The 26,636-nt window shown below is 36.7% G+C and overlaps 1 protein-coding gene across 2 annotated transcripts in view; it reads right to left on the bottom strand.

Moving 5' to 3' along the window:
* The window catches only part of Hpse2 (heparanase 2 (inactive)), a 596,152-nt gene that overhangs the window by 508,903 nt on the left and 60,613 nt on the right, over positions 1 to 26,636 (bottom strand). For both annotated transcript variants that reach the window (XM_005063570.4, XM_005063571.4), the window contains exon 3: positions 8,883 to 9,044. In XM_005063570.4, coding sequence (XP_005063627.1) covers positions 8,883 to 9,044 — 162 coding nt within the window. The remainder of the gene's footprint in view (positions 1 to 8,882; positions 9,045 to 26,636) is intronic.

Raw genomic sequence — 26,636 nt, 5'->3', positions numbered from 1 at the left:
GATTAACATTGTCCCACACAATTCACTGTCAGTTGTTTCTTCTTTATACATTATTTAGTCCTTCATATTTCCATGTCTTTTTCTTAATTGATTTTGGTGTTTTAAATAGCAATTTAAGTGTAACTTTTTAAGACACCTCAGAAATGCAAAGACATCCACTAGTTGTAATTCATTACTACAAATTCTCTGCAGGAAGTATAATTTCTTAATTCCTTCTCCCACCCACTGCAATGTTTACCATGGTTCAGTAGAAAGAAACCTAACTCCATTTCTGTCCTAAAGAAGCACAAACCCAGTGGTGACAACAGAAGCAGCATTGCAGAGCTTGTTACTCATGCACTCAGTAAATGTGTGCTGAAGGATTTATTTACTCAAAACATTTTTTCTTGAAATGCGAAAGCCTCCAACCCAAGTGATAATACATGGGTGAGAAGATCAATTTTTGTATGCTCCTATGGCATTTTTATTTTTTATACTTGCATATATTATTCTAATATCCCACCAACAGAATATTCTCTAATAAAAACTGCCTAATCAAACCTCAGGACACAGAATCAAAAAAGGGAAAAAAACTATAAACATTATTAAAGAGTTCAAAGGAATTTAACAAAAACACTGAACTCTGAGAAGATAACAATAAGCACATGAGTGATATCCAAGAAAATATAAATACAAGTCTGAATGAATAAAATGATGAGAATAATTCACTAAGAAGATAGAAACATTAAGAGAGCACGAGCTGAAATAAAGATAGGATTTAAATACTCAATGTCCCAACTGGAAAACTCGGGCTTGTTTTTTAAAGGGTTTTCTTGTTATTACTTTGCTTTGGTTGAGTGCTAAGAAGATTTTCCCCACCTCTCTCCCCCAACTTCATCCCTGCACTCCCTTCTTCTCCCCTCCTGCCCCATTGATCCCTTTAATTAACTCTTATTGAAAGAACACTATGAATTTCCTGAGGCTCTAGCTTTGTCTTAAACCCTGGTTTCTCTGCTGCTGTGCTCACACTGAGAACTCCCCAGTGAAGGGCAAGCCCTCCAAAGTAGACTCTCGACTCTCTGCTTTGGTTTTCTGAAGTTTCCTTTCTTTGTTTCTTTTTAAAACTAATGTTTCCTTGCTATCAACCACATCTTAGAAAGGCTGCTCTCTTACAATTACTTATTTATTTCCTAGAGATTCTAGCATTCCACACATGTGTATCATCCAGCATCTTCTCTTTTTGACATAGAATTTTAAATATAAAAATATGTCTACAACTGCACACATCACATATTTAATTACTTGTAAATATGCAAAAAATACATACATAGTTATTCTTAGTAATCATGGTGGATTTCAGGTTTCCCTATGAACACCAAAATTCAAGAATAATTGACACATAAAATGGTATCACACATGCCTATCATCTATACATAAAACCTCTTCCATGCTTTAAATAATCTCTAATTACTTACTCCTCTGAGTCACGGATGTCCATCTATTGGAGGCTTAATATATGACAATATTGGGAAATGGTATAACCTTTACAACATGTGACCTAGTGGGAGACCCTAACTAAGACATACTGTCTCTCTGAAAGACAGTTATTATGAAAGGAATGCAATAAAAGTAGCAAGACTGGCCCTAACTCTCTCTCTCTCTCTCTCTCTCTCTCTCTCTCTCTCTCTCTCTCTCTCTCTCTCTCTCTCTCTCTCTCTCTCTCTGTTTCTTAACTCCATATATACATAACCATCCATCATTTGAATCATGCAAGAGTTGGCCCTTCCAACAGAGCCTTCAAAACATAATTTGGACTTTGAACTTTCACTACTGAAAATTAAATGAAAGTCTTTCCGTAATAAGTACTTTATGTCAAGCATTTATGGTACTAATGAAAATCTTATGCATACACATAATATCCTGGCACAACATAGGTACTATGTAAATAGTTATATGACATTGTGCTATTTAGGGAATAATGAGAATAAAAAAGCCATACAAGTTCAGTGCAGACATGGTGCTTGTTTTTTTAGTATTTTTGATCTTTAGCTGGTTGAATATATTGATGAAGAACCTATAGTACGGAGAACTCAGTTTATCTGTTATCTCTTGGTGCAGAGAGTTGCCAAGTTTTCTTCAACAAGAAAGAAAGGCTAATTTAACAAAGGAAGACTCTTCTTAGATAAAGTGGTAAACATGAGAACTTTGAGTTGTTCCTTGTACTAAACCAGCAATTCTCAATTTGTGGATCATGGCCCCTCTGGAATCAAATGATTCTTTCACAGGGGTCACCTATGACTATTGGAAAACACAGATATTCATATTAAGATTCATAACTAGCAAAATTACAGTTATGATGTAGCATGAAAATAATTTTATGGTTGGGGGTCACCACAACATGAGGAACTGTATTAAAGGGTTGCAGCATCAAGAAGGTTGAGAACCATTGGACTAAGCAGAAAAGAACCAGGATGACCTTAGAAAAATCATATGCTCACAATTTTCCATGTTTAATTAGTTAGCAGAGAATTTTTGCAATGACACAATCCCTTCCAGTTTTCTTGCCCTTGCAGCTTCTAATTATCACAAAAAAGGAGAGAAAATATATTATCAAAATAAATATAACATCATGATATAAGGGCCAGTCACTCATGATATGATGTCATTGACCTAATAGTATTCAGTAATGGCATTCATAATTGTGACCTACAAATGAGTCAAGTAAACATACTCATTATGGTCCGGCTGGTGACAGGTGACAACTGACATGGAAACATGAGGAAGTCTGACTATGGAATACATGGTACAGTATTTGTGATTGCCAGTAGAAAATAGTACTTTGCAGCAGCACTTAGTAAATACTGCTTCAAATTAAATCAAATTAATTTGATTATTCATTTCCCACTCATGCAGGAAATGAGCAGCTACAAGTCCTCTTTATTGCACATATAAGCTCTATTACTTGGCTACACCCAGAAATCTGCCTGCCTGTCTCTCCTGCGCCCCACACCCAGAAAACTGCTTGCCCCCCTCCAAGTGCTGGGATTAAAGGTGTGCTCTGCTACACCCAGAAATATGCCTGCAATTTCATTCATTTATTCTGAAACTCAAGCCACCATAGGAATTAGGAGAGATTGAATAAATGTATATTTTATTTCAAAAGCACAAATTCATATCGAGTGTGCTTCAATGTTATAACTGCTAACTACTTTCAGCATGTATGAAGAGTAGGATAACACAGAGGTTTCACTTCTCAGTTACCTCTTAAATATATCATAAGATAAAGGGCGTGATGGTTCATTTCAGAGGCTAATTTGGCTAAATTAATAAATACCTAGGAAAATAGTAAAACACTAATTCTGGATGTGTTTATGACAATGTTTCTAAAGGAGACTGGAACATAAGTCTGACCATAGTTAATGAAGGTCTGCCCTAAACAAGACTAGGTGCTATCATATGGGCTAAGGACCTACACAGAGAAAAGGAAGCAGAAAAAAAAATTCATTCTCCCTCTCTCTTTCTCTTCCTTCTTTACCCTCTTCCTCTCCACCTATGTTCTTCCTCCTCCTTTCTTCCCCCTGTCTCCCCTCTTCTCTCTTTGCTTCCCAATCTCTTTTCCTATGCTCCCATCTTCTCAGCTTCAAACTGAGAACTACACCCTTGGCTTCCTTGGTCCTAAGGTTTTAGAGTTGAACTAAAATGCATTACCAGTACCCCAAAGCCTTTGGATTCCTTTGCCTCTACAATTACATTTCCTTAATAAATTATCCCCTATGCATGTGTATGATATATGTAACATATAAAAATATATACTGTGTATACATAAACATTTATATGTGTAATCATCCTATTGGGTTCTGTCTCTCTGGAGAATTCCAATACAAACTTAAAGGAACAAACTTAAAATAATCATTGTTTTTATAGTCACATATACATGTGTGTATGTATTATGTTCATGTAATACAATCTCTAGCCATGCAATAATTTGCTATGATGAGAAAATAACACAAATACTGCTGACTAATAACTTTTCAAGGTATTATTTAAACAGGCTTTTTTCATAAAGCCTGTTATAAATACCATAGAGGGGAGAACTAATATTAAAACCTGCTATCTAGGGTTTTCATCAATACGTACCTCAAATCACAACTACCTGGATTCATACTGATAGACAAATGTCCTTTCTGTCCTACAAAGCAAAATGTCATCAAAAGAGGGATTCCTTGTCCCTTTATGTAAATACGAAATAGGGTGCTATTATACAAAGGGGCTACAAATGATGGCTTTGAATGAGCTAAGAGAACATAACAAATGACAGAGATGAGGCTGCTTCAAGCATATGGAGGAAAGAAAAAGAAAACATGAAGTATTTAATGACACAGTTTGTGCAGATAAGTTATGCAGCTTCATAGCAAACAGAAAATAAGAAAAGATGGATGAGTAAAAGGGGGGATGGATCTCCTAAAATCTCAAACCCAATGGTTAAATAGACTCACTCTACTAAAAATCAACTGGAATCATTTAGAAAATTTTAAACTTATACAAAATTGTCAAGTTAATGACACAGAAACTTGGTAAATAACAGTAAAATGGGGAAGTCTCTTTAAATTTGGATTATCAAGAAGATGCTACAAAGAGAATTCAAATCAAAAACAGTTTTTGTATTCAATGGGCTACTGTAGTCTTACACTTCCCTAAAAAGAGGCCCCTGGGTATTATGGCATGTGAGTCTTGTTCCACTAACGGGAGTTAATTTGCTCAACTAATGCCCAAAAATGGACCATAGCATAGAAATAGAATCTTTTGCTCAATTCATTTGCTACCCTAACACAAGAAACCCAACCACAAAAAAAACACTCTAGTTCAGAGTCTGATAAAGGTTAAGACACAAAACTAAAACTGGCAACCAATACATGAGAAAATTTCTCATAAATAAATACTGAAAAGGAGTAGAGTAATGCCATCCATTTTAATGGCTACTTGGTTTCAAGCTTTCTATATGCAGAGAAATGACTAAGTGATGTCAAACTACAAATAACTGTTTAAATTTGAACTCATTACAGTATCATTCATCGTGCTCTATGTATTATTCAAAACACTACACAAATACACTCCTTGACTTTCAGTAATGAATGTTCTAAATAAAATTCTAGAATATTTATTTGTCTTAATGCAGGTGTTTTTTTATATGATTACAAAAATCTATCACAAATGTTCTTTTTACACTTTAAGGGGGGAAGAGGTGGAGGGGAAGAGAAAATTTCAACATTTTTTAAGTCATGTTAATATCACTCCTCTTCATATTAACAGTATATATAATAGAGCATGTCAACAAGTTTACACAGCAATACTATATTAAATCATGAGAGCACAAGAAGTGTTAAGACTTGATCCTTCTCTCTTAAAGTCTCCCTGTTCCATTCTCCCTCCTGTTTGCTGTCCTTTAGTGCTACGCACAATGACTATTCCCGTGTTAAAGAGACTTCAAGATGATCATGCATATCTGCATCAGCAAGTTTGAATGAAAATTGTAGGACACAACTCACCACTATTTAAAATGGTCCTATTTTAATGCATTGGAATGTCTCTATTACCTTCTGGTGAAACCCACAGAAACAGCTGACCTGAACAAGGGGGAGCTCATGGACCCCAGACAGATAGCTGGGAAACCAGGATTGTTCCAGACCCCCTGAACGAGCATGTCAGTTTGGAGGCCTGGGCAATCCATGTGGCCTCTGGTAGTGGATCAGTATTTATCCCTAGTACATGAATGGACTTTGGAAGCCCAGTCCACATAGAGGGATACTTTCTCAGCCTAGACACACAGGGGAGGTCCTGGGCCCTGCTCCAAATAATATGACAGACTTTGAAGATCCCTTATGGAAGGCATCATCCTCCCTGGGGAGCAAAAAGGAGCTTGGATAGGGGGTTGGTGGGTGACAGGGAAGGAAGGGAGGGGAAGGGAACTGAGATTGACATGTAAAACAAGTTTGTTTCTTATTTAAACTAAAAAATCTGAAAAAAACCTTTCAACACTAGGTAAAGCTAGCAGTGTTTGCAATACTAAGTAAATCATTAAGACAACATTGGAAAAGGGATGACAATACAGCTCAATGGATGAAGGCACTTGCTACCTAATGACCTGAGTCTAATCCCAGAGAGCCTCACAGTGGAAGGCAAGCACCAACTCCTGGAGGCTATCCTCTGACCTACACATACACATACAAACACACTAAAAGACAAATAAATAAATGGAAAATGTCATTGATAAATACATTTAAAATATGCATTACACTATAATGCATTAAAGTTGATTTTTCTGTATTAGTTTCCATTAACTGAGATATCAATAGAACTAAAAGTTTATTTTAGTAAGTGATTAGAATACCTTCAAACACAGATTATCATTTTCCCTCATCTGAAGGGTAGCTGATTAAATATCAGCTGAAATACATGCTATTAAATGAGAATTCTCCCCTCAACCAAGGCTAATGTTCACATCAGCTAAAGGGAGAACACCTACAGATGAGGGATCTGCTTGTGATTTGGAATACATACTTTTCACAACCTCACCTTTCAAACATATTATTATATATGCCACTAACTTGCCAAAAGCAATCATTATACACTCAAAACCATATACATAAAAGTCTGTAAATAATATGGGAGGGTAGGAAAAACAGAGAAAAACTTAGCTTTTCCTGAGATTTTAGGGGCCTGGTTTTCTAAGTCCTTTCATTGCAAACATTTCATATACTATGCCAGAGACTATCACCAAGTAGAAACCCTCAAGTAGGTGTTCTGAATATGTTGGTAAAGAAAGTCAATTCATCTGAGTGGTCTCTGCCCCTTCAACTTCACCCTCCTTACCAATGGACATTCATCACTGAAAAGGGAAATATTTACAAAACTTAGTTTAGTTATGTTTAAATATTATGTTTAGCTGTCTGGAGACCATGTTCTCAAGATTTATATAAGAAATCAAGGATTAAACTTCATAACAATTAGAAAACCACACTGTGTAAAATCAAAGACTTAGTTAAAGGACATTAAAATAGTTTTACCATTGGTACTAAACCGAAATGACTCCATCTCTCCCCAACACCTGGAACTGAAACCTTTTGAACTTTGGTGTAAACAAACGAGGGTACACTAAATGCTCTGTCTGCTGCAAGGTACCACCTCTGTACAAAGGCATATGAGTGAAAAATGGGGAGAATGCCTGAGGACGCTTTGAAGCAGCTTGAGAGAAGTGAGAGCAGGAAAGAGGCTCTTCTCTAGGGTAAGTTTGTTTAGTGGAAAGTAAGCAAGTTGTCAGGGTAAAAGTTGACAATGTTGATTCCAACAGTTTGAACTGTGAATAAACATCCAAAGGGATTATGTTACTGAGAATTAGAAAGATTCCATTGAACTCAATAGAACACTAGTGTTTTCAAAGATAATATGCCTTTGAGCAATACTTTGGATCCACAGTTTAGGGCTAGAATTACCCTAAAGTCTTTTGTATGCCATAATAAAGAACACAGGTTATGACCCCACTGATACAATTTTGAAATTATTAGAATAAGGGGAAATAAAATATTTCATCTTTAATCACTAAATTGAAAAAAGACACACACACACACACACACACACACACACACACACATTTTGGAATACGCTAAAGAAACCTGAAGGGAAAAAAATCTATGTTCTTTTCAAACATCTAAACTTAAACTCAGGCTTACTAACCAATTTAGGGAAATACATACATTGGCCATAAATCATTTTTAAGTTTTCCCTCCTTAATGAGCTATCAAAGAGCAAACACAGCCTATACTTATGGAATCCATAACCCTCGTCTCTGCTCACCAAAGCCACATTTAAATCTGGCTTTCATCTCATGCTGCTGAGTTTTCCACCAGGTACAAGATGAAAAGTTGGAAGGGTCTTGTGCTTTTTCAAAAGCAAAACAATTTGGTTGCCACTCAGCAATTCCTGGTGAAATGCCAGGAAGCCTGTAAAAAAAGTTAAAATTTTCCTAACTTAGAGTTCACAAAAATAAATATAAGATGTTCATACTGTCAGATACTCCAACTTTTTTCATTCTTAGCCATTCATAAACAAAAGAAACCACACAGTTTTGACTTGTTAAAAGTTCATTCAAATCGCTCATCAAGTCTACCTTAGATGCTCCGGAGAAAGTGAAGACAACTGACACCATTCTTAGTTCATCTTACCCTAAAGGACTCTCATGTTAGAGTTCTTGTGAAAATCTTTACAAAGCCTAACAAAATATGTACCATGCATATTCTTTAACAAAAAAAGTTTCTAGGCAGTTCTGCAAAATGCTGTTTTCCTTTGCAGCTCTAACTAATATTTAATTCTAGAACCAAGGATGTGGGTAAGTACAGTGCAGCCTGAAATCTCTTTATGCTTAGGAAGAAAATCAAATCCCCCAGATACTTCCAAACACTATCAGGTATAGAATATTATTCTCAGTTCTGCCTGAAAATCATTATCTTTTTTATACTTTGGTTTTGTATTTACCGAGTTCATAGAAAGGGCATAAGCAGAAAGAAGAAAATAGCTACTTCTTAAAATGTTTCCAAACTTAGTAATCCTCTCAAACCTATTGGCACATATTTAGAAAGCTGTATATTTTCATAAGACTTCATTAATCTTCCATTGGTTCTGTCATTTGGAAAAAACAGAGAATCATCCATAACTTTGAAGCAAACCCATTGCAGACTTCAAGAAATATTTGTTATAGAAAGAGAGGAGTCATTGCAATTAAAGCCTAGTTGAGTGGATAAAAACAGGCAGATGTGGACTCATCTGGATGTCACACTAGTATCTCCCAGGCATTAACTTGCTACCTGACAGAGGTCATCAATAATAATGATGCTCTAAGGTTCTGTTACCTGTTAATATGAGGTTACTGTAAGTATTGGAGAACTGCTCCTTCAGAAGAACCAGATGCATCTGAGCTGCTTTCTCTCTCTGGAGCTCCAGCATAATGTCAGGGTGCTGGGCAATCTTGCAGCCTTTCTGCTTATCCAAGGCAACATCACTCCGGACAATGTCTATAAAACAGAAAAGGGACAGGCAGTAAAAACAAAACAAAAAAGTATATTCACATAAAAGGTTTTTTTAACCCAATGTGGCAGAATTTATAAATTACCAGCTTTTTAAAAATCAAACTAAAAAGATGGAGAAGTAATAACCCTGAGGATTTCTTTAGCTCCACACCAAATCCTTTAAGTTTCTCTCCTTTTTTCCAGTTCTTTGACAATTTCTGTTACTTAGCCCTCCCTCTCTGGCCTAACTAAAGACTCCAATCAAACATTTTCCTTGTTAGCTCACCTCCATGGTTTATTTACCTTTTGGGGCCTTTTCTAAACATCATCTGCCATTCCCCTGAAGGAAGAATAAAACAACTTTGAAAATAAGAACTATAAAATTAACTACCTCTACTTTATGCCTTAGGACCAGGAATAAATATTCTAAATATTTGGCTTATTTTCAATACACTTTCTAGCCAGACCATTCAGCATAAGTTAGAACTGCCATTCTGAGGGTTACCTGATCAGGGACTCTCCTGCCATTTTTCATGTGTTACTGGGAACATAGCTTCAATCTGGCCAGGAAATCATTTTGTCAATCACTTTGTGAGCCTCTGAAGTAAGACAGAGAGCTCCAGTCACTAAAGCCTCTCCCCTGCTAGTTTTTCATTAATGTCAGGTTGCCTTTTGTACCTCAGGGTGGTTTTGTACTATTATATGCCCTCCAGGAACCATTCTTCCTCAAAAAGAAACATTCATATAGAATGCTTCCCAACCACTAGGAAACACATTCCATATACCATAATGTATGAAAGTTACTTATTTATTTTTGTCACATAACATATAATTTGTCTGATTCTAATAGGAACAAATGATACTGTCCAAAGCAATCTGAGTAGCAATTCTAGAAACTTACAAGCTTTTCATAGCTAATCAAAAGACTTTATGGGAAAAAACTGAAAAGAGCTTTGTTAATGCTAATGGTTTCAAATGGGGTAAAAATGCCCACAGTAAGTATACCAATCAGAAAGAATTCTCTTAAGCAGTGGCCAAAAGCACCTACCAGAAAGTACAGGACAGAACATGGCATAAAGGGGGGTTATTGTTCTGGACAAATGGGCTTTTATTAGAACCCACCCCAAAGAATATCCCATCTATAAACAGAAACTCAACCCAATGCAGGTTAGGATATGTGACCACAAATATTAGCCAGATTTGAAAATAGTCCTTTTAGCTCTTAGATAAAACAAGAGCTGGTTGGAAATGATGTATTATTTATGCCTAACTATATTTGTATTGATATATAGAAATAGGCAATAAAATTAGCTAATTGACATAAATAACTAATCTCAGATTTTATGAGACTTATACATCAATGAATTAAGTCAAAGACCCACTCTAGTTTTATTTATTTATTTATTTATTTTGGTTTTACTAGACAGGGTTTCTCTGTATTGTTTTGGAGGCTGTCGGTCCAGCCCGGCCTCGAACTCACAAAGATCCACCTGCCTCTGCCTCCCAAGTGCTGGGATTAAAGGCATGGGCCAACACCGCCCAGCTTCCCACTCTAGTTTTTAAGACTACCTGATAGAAGAGGAATAAAGTATTTACCTAAATTACTAACTTCTTTACATTTTGAATCAAAGTATTTATTTAAAATAACTATTTTATTATTTAAGTTTAGGTTGCTTACATTTTAGATTATTTCATTGAATCCTCACAGCAATCTTATCAAAGGCAGTGGCAGACATTGTTGACAACCTTACCAAACTCTAAATACAATCCCTTGTGCTGCACTCTCCTCCTCTACTACAGAGACTTAAAGTCTATTTCATAGAAGTTTGCAGCTCCCTTGAAGCAGAGGCACCACAGTTCTGGCAAATAAGTTTGCTTGGTTCTGAGAAGAAACATTATACTTTCCTCCTACTGCCCCATACTTGGTAATTTGAAAAAATAATAATTAGAAGTAAATGAGACAATAACCCCATTTCCTTGGAAAATAAGAACCTCTGGCTAGTTTTGATATTTTTTCTTTTCTTTATCTGTATTTGATTGCTTTAGATTTGCTTTGCTTCCTGTCACTATATTTGCAAATCTCTATCTATCCATCTATCCATCTATCTATCTATCTATCTATCTATCTATCTATATCTATATAGATATATAAAATTTACTAAACTTCAGTATTTATTCTATCCTTTCTTGTTTTCATCCTTTTTCTCTTCTTATATTTAACTATATTTTCATTAATATAAGTATTTTAAAGTGTTTTCCCTTCTAATTTCTTTTCTAGGGTCATTAGTATTATAGATGTTATTTTGATAGCTTTGTCGAATTTCTTTTTTGTTGGGGGGTCATTTTGTTTTGTTTTTACTATTTCTAGAACTGATTTGCTTTTAAATTATTCAAATTACTTTGGTTATTACTTTCCAAAATGGTTCTAAAGATCAAGCTTAACATATTTAACATAAAAAGTTGGTGCTATGATGTTGAGATGTACATATTCCAATAGACAGAACTGCACTAATACTGTTTACAACTTAATTTGCTAAAATTTAGGTAGATACTTAAAGAAATGAGAGACAAAAGCCTACAGCTGACATGCCTCTCCAAGGAGGTACATACTGTAAGGGAAAAAATACTGGATATTTACCTCTATTTAAAAAAAAACAGAGAAAACAGAGGGAAAAATTACACAGCTAGTGCAATTCCTCCAGCAGCAAAAGATACTAGCAGAGGTCACTAACACTGTTCTTCAAATTAAACAGTGATAACAAGTCTAAGGGAGTAATACGAAAACCTCATATTTGTTTATAAAATAGCTATCAGACAGACCACACTTTCCTGAACCCTACAAATAAAGCAGATAACTAAGGTTCCAAAACTACACATACAATCAGAACCCATCAAATATGCCTCAGAAGTCACAGGAAAACTACAAATACATGATCCAATTAGAATTAAGCTCAACCCAGCTGAGAATGGTAGCACATACCCATAATTCCAGCAGATAAAGACAGGAAGATTAAGCCAGCCTCATCTATATAGCAAATTCAACACAATCTTAAACTACATTGACCCTGGTATATGCACACAGGCAGGTGCGCGCACGCACGCGCACACACACACACACACACACACACACACACACACACAATTGAGCTCAATACTACATCAGTAAAAAGAGATGCTCAAGAGAAGGTCATGCCAGAAGAAGACTCATGCTTGAAAGTTAAAGACATATTAATGAATATGCAACTTCCAACATAGAAGCACAAGAAATATGAAAAAATGACAAGCAACGTGATTCTACCAAAAGTCCATAACTCTATTAACTGCTTCAAAGTATATTAATATCAATAAAATAATTGATAAATAATTCCAAAAACTGGTTTTCAAGAAGGATCAATGACCTTTGAGAAAACACAGGAAAACAGCTGAATATAAATTACGAAGAACTGGAAGATAAAAGTAAGAAATTCCAGGTCTGAACCATCAGCCCAGAACCAGCTTCAAAGGGAAGCTCAAGCTTCAGGCCCTGAGCAGAGTCAGTGGGAGGCCCAAACCCCAGCCAGGAAGCAGTGTCAGAGGGAGGCCTGAGCCTCAGGCCCAGGAGCAAGGACCTACCACCTGGTGAGATGGCAGCATCAGTTTCCAGCAGTAGCTTCCAGAAACTATCACAAGAAGTTCATCTGGAAAAGATCACCTGTATCCCAGCCAGCATCCACTGTCATTTCTGCTACATTAACCACTGCACCTTCAGCTACACCTACACCTCCAATGGAAGGAGTGTCCATCAGAGCTGTAGACCCACCTGCACCTCAAGGAGCAAACACCTGAGCCCTGGGCCCACTTCTACCAGGAGGAATGTTCACCAGAGGCTCTGCTCTGCTTGTGCCTGAAGGAATGATCAAAGGAGCCACAGTCCCCAACTTATACCAATTGGAGAAAGAGAGAACCCTTAAACACAAGCCTCATCTATACTGATTAGAGTAAGAGATGTGTACACAACAAGGGAAGAACACAGTCAAGAATATAAAGAGCAATACAGCACCCCTAGAACATCCCAACACAGACAAAATAGAAGAAAAGGACCTAAAATAACTTTATGAGGATAACTGAGATCCTTAAAGAGGAAATGAAAAATTCCCTTTAAAAACTGGAGGAAAAGACAACCAAAAAATTGGAAGATATCAACATACCCCTTAAAGAAAACCAAGAAAAAGCAATTAAGCAAGTGAAAGAAACTTCAAGACTTGTAATCTGAAATAGAGGCAATAAAGAAAACACAAACCAAGGGAATTCTGGAAATGGAAAATCTTGGTAAATGATCAGGAACAAAAATGCAAGCATATCAGCAGAATACAAGAGATGGAAGAGAGAACTTCAGGTGTTGAAGATATACTACAGGAAATAGATTTATCAGTCAAAGAAAAATTTAAACAACAAATCCTTAACATAAAACATCCAAGAAATCTGGGATACCATGAAAAGACTGAACCTAAGAATAATAGGGATAGAAGAAGAAGTCCAACTCAAAGGCACAGAAAATATATTCAACAAAATCATAGAAGAAAACTTTCCCAACCTAAAGAAGGACACACCTAGGAAAATACAAGACACTAACACCAAATGGACTGGACCAAAAAAAGTTCCCTTGCCACATAATAATAAAACAATAAACAAAAAGAATAAAGAAAGATTATTAAGAGCTGTAAAGAACAAAAACTAGGAAACATGTAAAGGCAGACCTATCAGAATTAAACCTGACTTCTCAGCAGAAACAATGAAAGCCAGAAAGTTCTGGTCACATGACATGTAGACACTAAGGGACCACAGATGACAGCTCAGACTACTTTACTCAGCAAAGCTTTCAATAACCATAGATAGAGAAAACAAGATATTCCATGATAAAACCAAGCTTAAGCAATACCTATCCACAAACCCAGCCCTACAAAATGTACTAGAAGGAAAATGCCAACTGAAGGAAGTCACCTACATCCACAAGGACACAGGAATAGATGAGCTTACACCAGCAAATCCCAAAGAACAGAATTGAACACACAATGACATCACCAACAACAAAAACAAAACAACAGGAACTAGCAATCACTTGTCATTAATACCCATTAATATAAATGGCCTCAATTCACCTATAAAAAGACACCGGCTAATAGATTGGATATGAAAATGGAATCCATTTTTCTGATACATACAAGAAACATACCTCAATGTCACAGACAGATATTACCTCAGAGTAAAGAGTTGGGAAAGTTTTTTCCAATAAAATATATCTAAGAAACAAGCTGGTTTAATTATCCTAATATCTAACAAAATAGACTTCAAACTAAAATTAATCAAAAAAGATAAAGAAGGTCATTTCATATTCATCACAGGAAGACTCCACCAAGAGGAAATCTCAATTCTGAACATCTATGCCCCAAACACAAGGACTCCTAAATTTATAAAAGAAACATTACTAAAGCTTAAATCACAAATCAAGAACCACACAAAATAGTGGGAGACTTCAACACTCCACTCTCACCACAGGACAGGTCTGACAGCAGAAGCTTAACAGACAAATAAGGGAGCTACCAGATGTTATGACTCAAATGAACTTAACAAATATCTATAGAACATTCCACCCAAACACAAAAGAATACACTTTCTTTTCATGGAAATTTCTCAAAAATAGATGACATACTCAGCAACTAGGCAAACCTCAACATATAAAAGTTAGAATTCAACAGCAACATTAATTTCATAAAGTCAACAAACACATGGAAATTGAACAATGATCAAGTGAACCACCACCAGGTCAAGGAAGATATAAAGAAATTAAAGACTTACTAAAATTAATGAAAATGACCACACAACATACCCAAACTTATGGGACACAATGAAGCCAGTGCTAAGAGGAAAGTTCATAGCACTAAATGACTACATAAAGAAGCTGGGGAAATTCCACACTAGTGAATTAACAAAACAACTGAAAGCACAAGAACAAAAGAAGCAAACTCACCCAGAAGGAGTAGGCGGCAAGAAGTAGTCAAATTGAGGGTTGAAATCAATAAAATAGAAGCAAAGAAAATAATACAAAGAATCAATGAGACAAAGAGTTAGTTCTTTGAGACAATCGATAAAATTTTATTCAAATCAACCAAAAGATAGAGAGAGAATATCCAAATTAACAAGATCAGAAAGGAAAAGAGGAACATAACAACAGACTCTGAGGAAATCCAGAGAATCACCAGGTCATATTTCAAAAACCTGTACTCCACAATATTGGAAAGCTTTAGGGAAATGGAAAATTTTCTAGATAAGTACCACATACCAAAATTAAATCAAGAATAGGTAAAAACTTAAATACACCTATAACCCCTAAGGAACTAGAAACAGTCATCAACCAACAAAAGTCTCCCAACCAAAAAAGTCAAGGCCCACATGCGTTCAGTGCTGAATTCGAATTCTATAATTTGTTCAAAGAACTAATACCAAAACTCCTCAAATTATTCCACACAACAGAAAATAAAGGAGCATTGCCAAACTCTTTTTACGAGGCTACCATTACCCTGATACCCAAACCACACAAAGACACAACTAAGAAAGAGAATTACAGACCAATTCCCTCATGAATATTGATGCAAAAATACTCAATAAAATACTGGCAAATCGAATCCATGAATACATCAGAAAAATCATTCACTACGACCAAGTAGGATTCATCCCAGAAATGCAGGGATAGTTCAGCATATGAAAATCCATCAATGTAATCTACCATATAAACAAACTGAAAGGGAAAAAACCCACATGATTATCTCATTAGATTCTGAAAAAGCCTTCAACAAAATTCAACACCCCTTCATGATAAAGGTCTTGGAGAGAATAGAGATACAAGGAACATACCTAAACATAATGAAGGCAATATACAGTAACCTAACAGCCAACAGCCAACTAAATGGAGAGAAACTCAAAGCAATCCCACTGAAATCAGGAGCAAGACAAAGCTGTGCACTCTCTCCGTATTTATTCAACATGGTGCTTGAAGTTCTAGCTAGAGCAAATTAACATCAAAAGATCAATGAGATACAATTTGGAAAAGAAGTCAAACTCTTGCAATTTGCTGATGATATGATAGTTTACATAAGTGACCCCAGAAATTCTACCAGGGAACACCTACAACTGATAAACATCTTAGCAGGATATAAGATTAATTCAAAAAAATCAGTAGCCCTCCTATATACAGATAATAAAAGGACTAAGAAAGAAATCAGAGAAATATCACTCTTTACAAGAGCCACAAATAACACAAAATATCTTGGGATAACTCTAACTAAACAAGTGAAAGACATGTATGACAAGAACCTCAAATCTTTAAAAAATAATTAAAGAAGATACCAGAAAATGGAAAGATCTCCCATGGATAGGTAGGATTAACATAGTAAAAAAAATGGCAATCCTACCAAAAATAATCTACAGATTCAACGCAATCCCCATCAAAATCCTAACACAATTCTTCACAAACCTTGAAAGAACAATAATCAACTTCATATGGGAAAACAAAAAAAAACACCCAGATAGCCTAAACAATCCTGTACAATAAAAGATCATCTGGATGCATCACCATCTCTAACTTCAAGATCGGTATTAACATAAAAACAGATAGGTAGACCAATGGAACTGAATCCAAGACCCTGATAACAACCCACACACCTATGAACACCTAATTTTTGACAAAGAAGCTAAAAATATAAGATGGAAAAAAGAAAACATATTTGACAAATGGTGCTAGTATAACATATAGATGTCAACATATAGAAGAATGCAAATAGATCAATATCTATCGCCATGCACAAAACTCAAGTTGAAATGGATCAAAGACCTCAATATAAATCCATCCACATGGAACCTCAAAGAAAAGAAATTGGGAAATACACTTGAACATATAGACACAGGAAACCATGTCCTAAATAGCCACATGGAGGAATGCTCTCTCAGCCTGGACACATGAGAAAGAACCTGGGCCATTCCCAGGATGATGTGACAGACTCTGGAAATCCCTCATGGAGGCCCTTACCCTCCCTGGGGAGTGGAGGGGAGATGGAGTGGGGATGAGGGGTTGGGAGGATTGGGGAGTGGGGAGGAGGGGAGGGAGAGGAACTGAAAGTGACATGTGTAAAAAGTTAAATAAAAAATATGGAAAAAAGAAAAATAGAAAAAAACCTACTGTCAGCAAAAATAAATAAATGGGACCTCCTGAAACTGAGAAGCTTCTGTAAAGCAAAGAACATGGCCAACAAGACAAAACGACACCCTACAGAATGGGAAAAGATCTTCACCAACTCCACATCTGGCAGAGGGCTGATCTCCAAAATATAAACAGAACTCAAGAAAATAGACATCAAACTAATAATAATAAGTTTAAATAATCCAATTTTAAAATGGGGTGTAGATCTAAACAGAGAATTCTCAAATGGCAGAAAGACGCTTAAGGAAACGTTCAACATCTTTAGTCATTAGGAAAATACAAATCAAAATGATGCTAAGATTCCATCTTACACCAATCAGAATGGCTAAGATCAAAAATACCACTGACAGCTTATGCTGAAGAAGATATGGAGAAAGGGAAACACTCCTCCATTGCTGGTGGGAGTGCAAACTTATACAGCTGCTGTGAAAATCATTATGGTGATTATTAAGAAATTTAAGGATCAACCTACCTCAAGACCCTGAAATACAACTGTTGGGCAAATACCCAAAGGAAGCACATTCACACCAAAAGGACATTTGCTCAACTATTTTCATAGCAACATTATTTGTAATCGCCAGATCTTAGAAACAACCTAGATGCCCCTGAACTGAAGATGGATAAAGAAAATGTAAAAATGTGGTATATTTGCATAATGGAGTGTTACTCAGCAGTAAGAAACAATGACAAACTCTAGAAATCCTCCATGAAGGACCTTACCCTCCATGGGGAATGGGGTGGGGATTGGGGGGCGCTGGAGGGGCTGGGGGAAGGAGTGGGCATGGAGGAAGAGGGAGAGGGAGCTGAGACTGACATAGGAAGCAAGCTTGTTTCTAATTTAAATATATAATAAAAAAGTGTAAAAAAAAAGAAAAAAATGACATCCTAAAATTTACAGGCAAATGAACAGAACTACAAAAAAAAGAAAAGAAAAATCATCAAGAGGGAGGTAACCCAAAACCAGAAAGACAAATATAGTTTATACTCACTCTAAAGTGGATACCAGACATAAAGTAAAAGATGCACAGCCTATACAATTCACAACCCCAGAAAAGCTAGAACCCTCTTCCAGAAACAGATGGGAGAAGATGCAGAAATCCACAAGTAACCATTGAGCCGAGCTCCTGGAGTACAATCGCACAAAGTAGTCAAGACCATGAAGGGAAAACCCACAGAATCAGCTGACCCGAGCTAGTGAGACATCACTGACTCAGGTAACACAAAAGGGAACATGTTTAAGACCGAACTAAACTCCCTTAATATAGGTGACAATGGTATGGCTAGAACAATATATGAGGCCACTAGCACAGACTGACTTAGTGAACCCCATTCTATATGGAGAGACACCTTGCTCAGCCTAGACACAGGGGTGGAAGGGGTGCCTTGGTCCAGCCTCAACGAGATGATGGGACAAACTTAGTAGACTTCCTAGTCCTTACCCTCTCCAAGGAGCAGATGGGAGGTGAAGGGGTAGTAGGGAGAGTGGGAAGAGAGGAGACAAGGGGAACTAGTATTGGAATGTAAAAAATAGATAAAATAAAATATATTTAAATATAAAAAATTCAATAGAGAAATGAAAATCTTGGAATGCTGGGAGAAGGGCATTTAAGGTAGCCTCTCCACTAGTGCTTAGATTTTTAGTTGAGGTCAACCTTGTAGATCTCTGAACATTTCCCTAGTGCCAGGTTTCTCTTTAAACCTATAATGGCTCCCTCTATTATGGAATCTCTTCTCTTGCTCTCCTCTATTCTTCCCCTGAGTCGATCTCCCTGCTCTCTCATGTCCTCCTCTCCCCTCCTCTTCTCCCCTTCTCTTTCTCCTAACTCCCTCTTCCCTCCCACCCTCCTCCCAAATAGCTCAGGAGATCATGTCCCTTTCCCCTTCTCCTGGGGACCATGTATGTCCCTCTTAGGATCATCCTTGTTTCCTAATTTCTCTGGAGGTGTGGATTGTAGGCTGATACCCTTTTGCTCAATGGCTAAAATCCATATATGAGTAAGTACATATCATGTTTGTCTTTTTGTGACTGGGTTACCTCACTCAGGATGGTTTCTTCTAGTTCCATCCATTTGTCGGTGAATTTCAAGATTCCATTGTTTTTTTTTTCTGCTGAGTAGTACTCCATTGCGTAAATGTAACACATTTTCTCCATCCATTCTTCAGTTGAGGGTCATCTAGGTTACTTCCAGGTTCTGGCTATTACAAATAATGTTGCTATGAACATATGTCCTTGTTGTATGAATGTGCATCTTTTGGATATATGCCTAAGAGTGGAATTGTTTGATCTTGAGGTAGACTGATTCCCATTTTCCTAAGGGACCACCATACTGATTTCCAAAGTGGTTTTACAATTCTGTACTCCAACCAGCTGTGGAAGAGTGTTCCTCTTTCTCCACAGCCTTTCCAGCATAAACTGTCATTGGTGGTTTTTTTTTTTTTTATTTTAGCCATTCCGACAGAAGGAAGATGGTATCTCACAGTTGTTTTGAATTGCATTGCTCTGGTGGCTAAGGATGTTGAGCACTTTCTTATGTGTCTTTAAGCCATTTTACATTCCTCTATTGAGAATTATCTATTTAGTTCTGTAGCCCACTTTTTAATTGGATTATTTGGTGTTTTGGTGACTTGCTTCTTGAGTTCTTCGTAAATTTTGAAGATCAGCCCTCTCTCAGATGTGGGGTTAGTGAATATCTTTTCCCATTCTGTAGGCTGCCTTTTTGTCTTGTTGAATGTGTCCTTTGCCTTACAAAAGCTTCTCAGTTTCAGGAGGTCCCATTTATTAATTGTCCATCTCAGTGTTTGTGCTACTGGTGTTATGATCAGGAAGCTGTCTCCTGTACCAATTTGTTCAAGGGTACCTCAAACTTTCTCTTCTAAGAGTTTCAGTGTGGCTGGGTTTTTGTTGAGGTCTTTGATCCATTTGGACTTAAGTTTTGTGCATGGCAATAGACATGGATCTATCTGCAGTCTTCTACATGCCAGCATCCAGTTATTAGCAATTATGGGTTAATTAGTCAGAGCTAGCCCTTAAGAAATCATAGCAAATGGCCAACAGTTTCATAATTAATTTAGTGTCTCGTGTGTTCTTTTGGGGCTGAGACAGTGGCAAGACCCAGCCATGGTGATATATTATTTATGATTTATTAAAGCTTGCCTGAGGGATCAGAATGCAAAGCTAGCCAAAAGCCATAGAGCCAGGCAGTGGTGACACACACCTTTAATTCCAGCAGCCATACTAGTTAGCCATAGAGCCAGGCAGTAGTGGCACAACCTTTAATTCCAGGACTCAAGAGACAAGCAAATGGATCTCTGTTTGTTCAAGGCCACACTGAGCTACACAAAACTGACCCAGTCCTAAAGACAAACAGCTCACACAAAGGTGATCTCAGCACTTGGGATATTCACTCTGTGGCATTTTGATCTCCAGTCACATTGAGGGCAGGATTGCTTCAGCCTGAGTAGAGGTAAGAGCTACTGCCTTGGCTAATTTGCTTCTCTGATCTTTCAGTTTGAACCCTTATTATCTGTCTCTGGGGTTTTTTTTTGTGTTACACAAAGTGACCTAGGTGGAACCATTTAAGCCATTTGAAGCAAAAGCCCCAGAGAAACAGTCCTGGCACTACACAATTTGATGTTTGCCATGCAGGATTTCAGTCTCGCTTTTGTCCAGTCTTTCTTCATTATACTCCAATTCCTCACTTTTGTAATGGTAATATATGTTCTGTGCCAATATTTTGTGAGAAGTATGCATTTTTTTATGTTACAGAGGAGGATACTTGAGTCTCAAAATATACTTTGGTCTTTTGAATAGTATTTAGACTATTAATGATGATGAGGACACTTAAAGTTGACCTAAATACATTTTGCATTAAGATATGGCCATAAGTCTATAGGCATCCAGGAAAGTAGCTTGTGGTTTTAATGAGAAACATCCAACACACACACACACACACACACACACACACACACACACACACACACACACACACCACAGAGTCTCATATATTTGAATACTTGCTCCCTAGCTGGTGGCACTGTTTGAGAAAGATGTAGAAGTTTTAGGGCTATGATATACTGTTTATGACTTATGAAAGCCAATGGAGATCAAAATAGCAAAGCAACAATACTAGTTAGAGAGCTGGGCAGTGGTGGCACACTCCTTAAATCCCAAGTCTCCAGATTAAGAGGTAGACAGATCTCTGTTAGTTCAAGGCCACACTGATTACTTGAAATTGATCCAGTCCTAAAAGAAACAGCTCACACAAAGGTGATCTCAGCACTTGGGATTAAAGCACTAGGGAGGTGGAGACAGGAGTGATATGGCTGGGCAGAGAAAGGAATAAAAGGAGGAGACAGGAATTCAGAGCCTTTTGCCTCTGAGAATTTGTAGAGACAGGATTGCCACTTCAGCTTAGTAGAGGTAAGATCTACTAGCTTGGCTGTTTTGCTTCTCTGGTCTACAGCTTGAAGCTTGAACCCCAATATCTGTCTCTGGGTCTTTTATTTTTCATGTTACAATTGGAGCCCAACTTTAAAGTACAAATTCACGAAAAAGCCGGTTTGAGGCAATGGGCCGAGGACCAAGCCTGAGGAACAGGTGGGACACCCACCCAATGCTAGGCATTCTTTTGTTTTCTCAAATCTTTGAGCAAGTGTGGGATTTTTTCAGTTGTAGTTTTTCTAAACAGCCTTCAGCTGCCACCCAAACTTGAGAGGCTTTTTGGCTTTTCCTACAGCCCTTCTCTTTGGGTTGACACTCTTAGCTCATGGCCACAAGTTAGTTCTCTGATTCAGAGGTGCTACGCCTCACAGTTCACTGACATTGTCAGCAGATTTGTTAAGTCAACTGGAAATTCGTAAAGGAAGGGATTAGTTTTAAAAAACAGAGAAAGAGAGTTTTTCCCACACTAAAAAAAAAACTGAAAACACTATTAAAATGGAGAAATTAGGTCTCTGTATGATTACATAATAGGTGGTTTAAAAAAATGGAGCAATTAAATGAAGGGATAATCAACCTGGATTAGCATACTGTTATTTTTTGAATATCTTTGTTGCTGTTTTGATAATTCTTGGTTTATCTCTAAAAAAAAGTTGGTTGGTATAAGTGTTAAAACATAGATCTTAGAAAATGTGTTATAAATGTGTTATAGAGATATTCAAACCAAGACTGGGGAATTACTTGGAAAAACAAGTTCAGCATTGCATTTTCAAGTTAAAAAGAAACACTCCAAGGTCTTTTTTTTTTTTGGTTTTTACGAGACAAGGTTTCTCTGTATTGTTTTGGAGGCTGTCGGTCCAGCCCGGCCTCAAATTCACAGAGATCCACCTGCCTCTGCCTCCCAAGTGCTGGGATTAAAGGCATGAGCCACCACCGCCCAGCTCCAAGGTCTTAAGAAAACCACCTTTAATGTATCCAGAAACTTTACAGGAAGTGCCAAATTAAAGAGATTCTATAAGAGCTACTTGGAAGCTTGTGACAATGTCAGACTTAGGGAAATTCAAGGAAGTTGTAGTTTCATATGGCATCCACTCACCATTTGTGAAACAGATGATAAACATCTGTTTGTAATAGTATTATCCCTATAGATTAGATAGATTTGATTAAAGCTGTCCTAGAGCCTGGACCACAATTACAATGGGCTTCCTAGTTCAGAGAAGAGGCTGAGAATATTGAACAAAAGGCTAAGCAAGAGGTAGGGTTTCTCTCAAGATCAAATTTTGGAGAAGATTATGCTACTTTAGAAAGGCAATATCTATATGATGTCCACCTCTTGAGTTTATATCATGCAGCAGCTTTAAATGCTTGGGACAGAACTATAGAAGCAGGAAATAAAATTGAATCATTTATAAAAGTTATACAGGTCCCAAAGGAAACATTCACAGATTTCTTATAAGCTGTCATCAGCATCAGCCGTAAATAGAACAATAACAGATTCAGAAGCTAGAAAAATAATAATAATATGGCTTTTGAAAATGCTAATGCCCAATTCAAAAGGAAAATTAGGCATTTAAAAGCAAGATCAAAGCTGGGTGTTGGTGGCGCATGCCTTTAATCCCAGCACTCAGGAGGAAGAGGCAGGCGAATCTCTGTGAGTTCAAGACCAGCCTGGTCTACAAGAGCTAGTTCCAGGACAGTCTCCAAAGCCACAGAGAAACCCTGTCTCAAAAAAACAGAAAATAAAAATAAAAATAAAGATAAAAGCAAGATCATCCCCTTTGGAGGATTGGATCTGAGATAAAATTAATATTGAAATTCAAGATCATGAAGATGATACATGGATGGGAGAGGTGATTCCAAGAGATGTAAAAAAAAAAATCGAAATGTCAAATGCTTTAGTTGTGGCAGACAAGTTACCTGAAAAAGGATTATAATCAGGGTGTTTCTAGAATCAATTCTTTTTATCAATAGAATTCAAACAGAATGCTGTTCCTTTCTGGATTATGTAATAGGTATGGCAAAGGCAGGTATTGTATTAAGGAATGTAGGTACACAAGAGATTATCAAGGAAATAATTTGCTGTTGGGAAATGCCTTGAGGGGCCTCTTGCAGGACCCTGTGCAAAACCCTATTCCATGTTCAGTTCAGTCCTTTCCTGTCACTGTGGAAACCACTTCCCAGAACAATTATAGAGCCTAATACCTATAATAAGAAATCATATTGCTCTGGATGATAGAAGAGCTATAAACAAGAGAACAAAAAATTCAGGAAAAAAATCACAAAGTGAGTATATTAGCAAACTTCTATAAATAAGCAGAGACCAAAATTAAAAGTACAAATAAATGACTATCATTGAAGGTCTGGTAGACATAGGTGCAGACATAACAATTATAACACAAGAATCTTGGCAAGCAAATGGACCTCTTCAGAAGGTAAATGTTCACCTTTTAGGGATTGGACCTTTATCTCAGGTAAAACAGAGTGTGAGATGGTTCAAATGTATAGGGCCAGAAGGACAGAGAGAATATTAAAGCCATATGTTACTAGTATTGCAATAAATTTGTGAGAACATGATTTATTACAGCAAAGGAACACTCAGGTAAATATTCCCCAAAACTTAGAAACAAAACAAATTAACATATAGTTCTGGAAAATTTATAAGAAGGTATTATAAAGAACAATCACCAACCATTCAGGTAGTACAAGAACAGGACACAAGAGCTGCTAGTCTTCCAAAGACACCAACAGCCCTACCCTTAAAATGACTGACAAACAAACCTGTATGGGTTGCACAATGGCCTTTAACAATAGAGAAACTATGGGCCTTAGAAAAGCTTGTACAGGAGCAACTAAATGCTCAGCATATTGAGGAATCAACCAAACCAGCCTTTGGAATTCTCCTGTATTTGTTATTAAAAAGAAATCATGAGAAAGGAGAAAGATATTTAAGAACTGTTAATAAGGGGATATAGCCAATGGACTCTCCACAGTCTGGAATTCCTTTGTCTTCCCTATCGTCTAAATGATGGTCTTTCATAGTTACTGATTTAAAAATTGTTTCTTTAGTGTTCCATTATAAGAAAAGACACAGAAATATTTGCCTTCACAGAGCCTACTTTAATAATTCTCAACCTGCTAAGAGATATCAATTGAGAGTTCTCCCACAGGGAATGTCAAATGGTCTCACCCTGTGCCCATATTTTGTAAGGCTGCCATTGGAAATAATACATAAGCAATTTTCTCAATCTATAGTTTACTATTACATTGAAGATATTTGATTATCAGATTCAAATGGAGATAATTTAGAAAGAATATTTGAAGAAGTAAAGAAAATTTTGCCTTGCTGGCAATTGCAAATTGCTTCTGAAAAAAATACAAAAAGGAGATTCTGTTAATCATTTAAGCAATAAAATAGGTTTACAAAAAAGTATACCCCAAAAGGTGCAAATTAGGAGAAATCAACTGTAGACACTCAATGATTTTCAAAGATTGCTAGAAGACATTTCCCATCTATGGCACATTATTGGGATAAATCCTGATCAACTGATTCATTTAAGCAAGACTTTAGATGGTGACAAGGACTTAAATAGTTCCAGGGAACTAACAGCTGAAGCTGAGAGAGAATTGGCTTTGGAGGAAGACAAATTACAGAAAGCATAAGTGGATCATGTGTATCCAAAGCTTAACTACATTCTAATCATATTACCCTCTAAATTCCCCTATAGGAATTTTAATGCAGAGGGAACATATTACCATAGAATGGATCTTTTTACCATAAAACTAAGTAAAAACTTAAAATTTTATGTGGAAAATATCTCTGAGTTAATTGTAAAGGGAGAATTGAGGCTTTGTCAATTATCAGGAATAGATTCAACAGAAATTATAGTACCTTTCGTTAATGATAAAATTGAAAAATTATGGGCAGAAAGTGAACCCTGGCAAAGAGCTTGCAGTAATTTTGGGGGGAGATGTTAACAACAATTATCCCAAAAGCAAGAGAGTTCAGCTTCTAAAAAGAACTAACTGGATCCTGCCTTGCATTGTACATGAAACACCAAAACTGAAGTCCCTACATTCTATGCTGATGGAAATAAATCAGGAAAGGCTGCTTATAAATCAGAAAATTTAAGTAAAGTAGATATAAGTCCTTATAATTCTGTCAAAAAACAGAATTATATGTTATTATCACAGTGTTAATGGATCATAAAGAACCCCTCAACACAGTTACTGATTCACAATATGCAGAAAGAGTTGTTTTATATATTGAAACCACTGAATTTATACCATATGATACAGAATTGACTTCACTATTTATTCAGTTATAAGACATAATCAAGAAAAGAAATCATCCCATACATATATAACACACATCTGATCTGATGCGGGTCTGCCAGACCCTCTAGCACAAGATAATGATGAAACCGATCAACTATTGATACATACTGTGCTAAAGGCCTCAGAATTTCATAAAAATTCCATATCAATAGCAAAGGTTTAGAAAAAGGCTTTTCCATTACATGCCAACAAGTCAAGAAAATGTCCTACTTGTCCTTTATACAACCAAACTCCATTATCTTTCAGGAAATAACACGAAGTGTGCTCAATGAAATGAAATCTGGCAGATTACAGAATTTGGAAAATTAAATATGTACACCACACCATTGATACCTATTAGGTTTTCAATGGGCAACTGTTTTGAGTTCAGAAAAAGGCTGATTCAGTGATTACATATTTACTAGAAGTTATGGCCATCATGGGTATACCAGCACAAATAAAGACAGGTAGTGCTCCAGCATATGTCTCTTAAGAAAATGAAACAGTTTTTGCTTATTATAATATAAAGCATATTACAAGTATACCACACAACTCTACAGGGCAGGCAGTTACAGAAAGATCAAATTGAACTCTAAAGGATATGCTAAATAAA

Source organism: Mesocricetus auratus, unplaced genomic scaffold, assembly GCF_017639785.1.
Source record: "Mesocricetus auratus isolate SY011 unplaced genomic scaffold, BCM_Maur_2.0 Super-Scaffold_4256, whole genome shotgun sequence".
Classification (NCBI taxonomy): Eukaryota; Metazoa; Chordata; class Mammalia; order Rodentia; family Cricetidae; genus Mesocricetus; species Mesocricetus auratus.
The sequence above is the reverse complement of the archived record's forward strand: the minus strand, read 5'-3'. Positions and strand labels throughout refer to the sequence as shown.